This window comes from Egretta garzetta, unplaced genomic scaffold, assembly GCF_000687185.1.
Source record: "Egretta garzetta isolate BGI_Z169 unplaced genomic scaffold, ASM68718v1 scaffold287, whole genome shotgun sequence".
Taxonomy (NCBI): Eukaryota; Metazoa; Chordata; class Aves; order Pelecaniformes; family Ardeidae; genus Egretta; species Egretta garzetta.
Window position 1 is genome coordinate 2,521,907 of NW_009260435.1, and position 5,239 is coordinate 2,527,145.

The following is a 5,239-nucleotide window of genomic DNA, read 5'->3' on the forward strand; positions in this document are numbered from 1 at the left end:
AACCACGGCCCGAGCTCGCGGAGGGCTTCTTGGTTGTCAGGCTCTCGGCCCTTCTTGCAGAGGGGACAGAAGATGTGCTAGACAAGGAGCAATTCTAGAGACCTGCCAGGGGCCTACAAGCAATATAACCAAGGCCTGGGGCTGTACTGACTGCCGTGATACCCGGGGGAGTAGATATTTACTCGTTGTGGCTTTAGCTGCCAAAGGCAGGCCAAGGCGAGGCACCTGAACACTGTATCTGGAGAACCAGAGAGAAACCCCGATGCCTAGGCAAGAGGTGGAAGGAGATGGCGTGCAAGGAAGGCGTGCTGGGAAAGAGCAGGTACCTCTGAGCAGATCTGGCCAAACTGCTCCTGGAAGAACCGCTGTCCCTGGAGGAACTGCCGCACCATGGACTCGCCGCTGGGCAGGTTCCCGTCCTGAGGGAAAAGCAGAGGGAGTCCATGCGGCAAGCCAGGCGCCAGGGAAGGGGAGGTCTTGCGAGTGAGCACCCCATTCCCACCCACTGCCATCCTGACCCAGCAGATGACGGGAAGGATCTGAGCAAGGCTTGGCAGAGGGCGAAAGGAGGAACAGAGCTCAGCCTGTCCAGACCAAAGTTCCTTTCTCGGGGAATGAGATGAATTGGGAGAGGAATGGTATTTTTGTGAGGCTAGACACTGCAGACAGCTGCTGTTTTCTGGGCCCAGAGACCATCACCAACCAGACCGGCTCAGCAAAGGCTCTGCTCTCCCCCTCTGGTGTCAGGAGCAGTCCCAGAGGGACGCCGCAGGGAGGGTACAGCGAGCCAGGCTCACCACGCTTCTCACCATTTCCACCCAGGTGCCTCCGACAGGAATGAACTGCCCCTTTGCCACGAAGTCCCGGATCTGTGCGTAGAGCCCAGGGTACCAGCTCCTCACCCACTCGAACTGCTGTGCCTGCCAGAGCACAGAGATCAGCCTCAGCTCCCACCATATCACTCCGCGCCGGTGCCTCTCCTCTCTGCAGCTGCATGGGATGCTCCCAGTCACCCACCCCATCTTGTTTTGAGTCAGACTGGAGAAGCAGCATGCCATGAGCAGAAGGAGAGCTCGCCGGGGAAAGATGGCTCACCTGGGAGCAGGCGAAGGTGAGCTCCGGATTGCGTTCCATCAGACGGATCACCGTGACCCAGCTCCGAGCACACTTACGGATGGTCTCCTCATATGGCCACAGCCAGGCTGCAGGGACAGACACGCAGCCCCACTGCGATTATTACTCGGCAGGAGCTCCTTTGGGAATGGGGCTGTGCTGCCTTTCACTGATCAGCCGGGGAAAACGCTAAGAGCAAAACGCCGTCCCTTGACTAAGCGCCTGACAGCAGCACAGCCTGGGGCCTCCAGCTCCAGCTTCTCCTGCTGCCTTTCCATTGCGACTGAAACCCCTCTAGGGACTGGAAATTGAGGGGTGAAGTCCAACAAGTAGAAGGGAGCAGTCTGTAATTCATCCCTCAGCAGCAGTGCACCAAATGGCACAGCCAGACAGACACACGTTCCCCTGCCTCAGTGACGGACCAGATGCATGGCAGCACAGAGGTCCCTTTTCCCTTCCCTCGGGGCACAGAATCCAGTGCTGGAGCCCAAGGGCAGCCAGCTCTTCCCTCGGGCAGTATGCCCTGGCCTCCAGGTTGGCAGAGAGGGAGCGCTGCACTGCTCTCACCAGAGTCAATGTGGCAGTGACCCACGGCGTGGACGGTGTGCTGGCTCTCGCCATTCCTCTGGCTGAAGATCGCTGCAGCCAGGTCGCGGGCAGGAGGGAAGGTGGAGGGGTCCGTAACGTCACACACATTGACCATCTGGTTGGCAGTGTACAGTGCCTGGAAACTCCTCTGGTTTTCCTCCCCGAGGAGCTGGGGTTGGGAGCAGTAACAGCTTGACTGGAGCTCGGCACATCCTCCGGCTCAGAGCAGCTCTCTGTACCAGCCTGGATGCCACCTGCCCCAAGGAGAACCCGCCACCTCCTTCCAACATCCAACTCTGCCCAGTGGCACCAGGTAAACACCAAGTCCCTGCCTCATCACAGACACAACCACACCTCTTTGCTCATCTGCCTTCTAAAGCCAGCTTACACATACATCCACCCTGGGGGGCTCTGGTCTAACAGATCCTGCCTCAGAGCAGAAAGTGGATGAAAAAAGCACCTGTGGCTTCTCTCTGTTCAGTTTTCTCCTAGTCTAGACAACATCAATTGTGCTAAAGCAGCAGGAGCAAACATTTGCTCCTCCATGGCCTCCTGTTGGAAGGATACAGGTCATGGAACAGTGGGAGAAGGAGACAGAATGAAGTTGTGGAACGAGGTGGAAAGGAAAACGGAAGAGGATGAGCTCACAGACCTGGGCCATGTCCAGAAGTATTTCCAGATCCACCAGCAGTTCATAGACATCCCTGTTGAAGACTACCAACTCAGCCTTGCTCAGGGTGAATCTCCTGTCAGGGTCCGGAGGGGCGATCATACTGTCCTTGCCGGCCCCAAAGAGACCGTTGCAGGCCAGCTCCACGTACAGTGTCAGGCTGGAGAGAAAAAGGAAACCATCAGGGAGCAGAGCCCAAGCAAGCATCCAGGAAAGTCCATTCCTCTCCCTGAACGCTGGATACTTCCCAGAGCACCTGGATGCAGGCAGGGGTGTCTCAGCCCTTCAAACAATGCTGAGGTCCCCCCAGCAGCAGGGGGCTCCCTGGGGCTCTGGCCAGGCTGACCACCCACCTGTGGGGCTCCGTTTCTTTCAAACTGCTTGTCAGGATGTAGCTGGTCTTCTCACCTTCCTTAGTCAAACCCTGCAGGGGAAGACAGCACATTCAGCACACGTCTTCAGAGGTCCATGACGGGTGGGCTGGGTGGGCAGGACAAGACACATCCAGCTGGATGGAGGGGCCTGGTCCCACATCTCGTGGGACAATGCTTCCCCCAAGAGCAAGCAGCACAGGAACTGCTGCTGCCCCAGCAGTAAGGCAAACCCCTCGGGTACCATCACAGAGCAGAGCAGGGCTGCAGAAGGTCACCTGAGCCATTCCACCTCCCCCCAAAGCAGGACTGAAGTTGACAAGTGACAAGAGCCTGTCCCGCTGTTCTTGACAGCAGTGGAGATTCACATCTTGGGCCCAGTGCTTGCCTATCCTTCTTCCAAGACAGATTTGCTAGCACCTAAGCAGGGGATTTTCAGCCATTACTGGTGTGTAGACCAGAATTTTAATTCCTGGCAGGGGGCAATCTCTAGAAAACAGACTCAAACCCACCACCAGCAGGCTTGCCTGTCTGGGTCGAGCTTTGGAAATAGCCTGCAGACCCTCAGCGATCCACCAGCACAGCATGCCAATGGCGAGCATAGCCCTCTCTCCCACCCCATGCACCAGACCCTTCACAAAAACTGCCCCTCTCTGCACAGCAGTGTCTCATATTTAAAGGCAGCTTTCCTATTGCCTTGGAGATTACCACCTGAGGCTAGAAAAGCCTACAACGACATATCCCCCTTCTGTTTTCCTTTGTGACTGCTCTGTCTAGACCTCCAATCGTTCTTGGTTCTCTCCTGTTGCTCCATGTGCTCATTTTACACCACCCAACATATGCAGACATTCCTCTGAAACGTGCATAACAAACGGGAGAGGGTTTATTCTACCGCCCCACTGCAGGGGGGTGCAGGAGGTAACCCACTCTGCTCGCAGCAGAGTGCCTGGCACAGCTGGCACCCCCCTGATCAATGCCCGATCAACACCTCCTTACCTGGACAGGCTGGGCATCTTGCCACACCATGCCCTCCCCATCGCTCTCCCAGATGAAGTGCACTTCCCGCCCTGCCCATGCTGAGGGGATGCTCAGCTCCACCTTAAACCAGCACGTCTCCCACCTGGAAAAGAGCAGGCAGCAACCTCAGCCCACCCTGAGACCTTCTCCCAAGGGAAACCACACTTCCTCAGAGCCTCCGTGTGAAAAACAGAGTGAGGACAGCACATGAGTTCAACGTGATTCGAATGTAACAATGCTACCAGCCCATGCAGACCTGCTTTAACCTACACCCCCAGACACGGTGTAGTCTGGACGTGGCTCCCCATGCACCTTCAGTTTAAGCAGCACGCAGTGCCTGCTCACGCCAGCTGCCTTCTGTGCCATTTAAGTGCTCTGGGCTCTCCCTTCCCCGTGAGCTGCTCTTTCACCAAGCAAATCTTCTACCTTGCAGCACTCACTGCTGTCAGTCGTTGTTGGGGGTTAGAGATTTGACAGCCAGTTCAAAGCCAAGCAGACTGGGGTGACGCACTCTTTTGAGCTGACAGGAAAACTGTTCCTTCACCCCCCCCCAGCGATCCAGAAGACAGTGAAATGAGAGGGTACTGGGACTTGAATTATGCCTGGGGCAGGGCAGTTTATCAATATACCTGGACCTGTGAACCTTCTTACCATGGCCCTTAGCCCCCAGGGCAGCCCCGGTGGGCGAGGAAGCTCGGAAGGCAGCACACAAACCTCGTGGTGCTGGCCCCAACCCCGCCACTTCTGGGACCCCAGAGAAACAAGACAGCAGCATTGTGGCTTTGACCACTGCTGGGAAAAAAACAACCCAATCTTCTGGCAGCCTTGACAAAGCCTACAGATCCCACACAGAAGTAAGCATTGGGGTCACGAGCGTGACTACAAACCCGAGCGCTGAGCAGAAAGGCTCCCTGAAGCCGGCTCTTTGCTCCCCTTGGAAACAGACGCATCTGGGTCTGAAATGAATCTCCCCAAGGGCTCCTGGGCAGGCACCTTCTGCCCAAAGCAGGCAACAAGGCGGAGGATTATCACCCCGCTTCTTCGCCACCGAGCCCATGAGGATTCACGCATGCAGGTGACACCGAGGACACCAGCTCCAGCCCCGCTGTGCTCGCGGTACCACTGAAACCTGGTACTTACGTGGGCCCGAAGGAGTCTCCCACTTTAACCGGTCTGAACTCCTGCCTGACGGCCTCTTCGTAGGGGACGCGCCGCGGGGTCTGGAAGCAGGAGAGCGATGCTGGCGGACAGCGGTCCCCAAAGAGCCTGCGGAGCGTGACGGGACATGATATTAATAAAGCCAGTCCTGCGGGGAGCAGGCGGGGCGGGGGATTGGGACCACCCTGCCGTCCCCGCCCGGCCGCGTCCCCTGCTGCCTCCCAGCACCCTCACAGTATTATTGAGCGGCAGAGAAATCATTCGCCCCGCTGGAGGGGCCTTGGGTGCCCAGGAGCGTCCCCGCGCTGGGCTGGGGGGCGGC

General features: G+C 57.5%; 1 protein-coding gene across 1 annotated transcript in view; it reads right to left on the reverse strand.

Moving 5' to 3' along the window:
- MAN2C1 (mannosidase alpha class 2C member 1) overlaps window positions 1-5,239 on the reverse strand; it is a 16,897-nt gene that overhangs the window by 8,837 nt on the left and 2,821 nt on the right. Inside the window, exons 2-9 of the mRNA XM_009643797.2 lie at window positions 4,900-5,065; window positions 3,739-3,862; window positions 2,725-2,795; window positions 2,354-2,531; window positions 1,681-1,870; window positions 1,096-1,202; window positions 810-920; window positions 327-419 (exon numbers count right to left, since the gene is read on the reverse strand). Coding sequence (XP_009642092.1) covers window positions 327-419; window positions 810-920; window positions 1,096-1,202; window positions 1,681-1,870; window positions 2,354-2,531; window positions 2,725-2,795; window positions 3,739-3,862; window positions 4,900-5,065 — 1,040 coding nt within the window. The remainder of the gene's footprint in view (window positions 1-326; window positions 420-809; window positions 921-1,095; window positions 1,203-1,680; window positions 1,871-2,353; window positions 2,532-2,724; window positions 2,796-3,738; window positions 3,863-4,899; window positions 5,066-5,239) is intronic.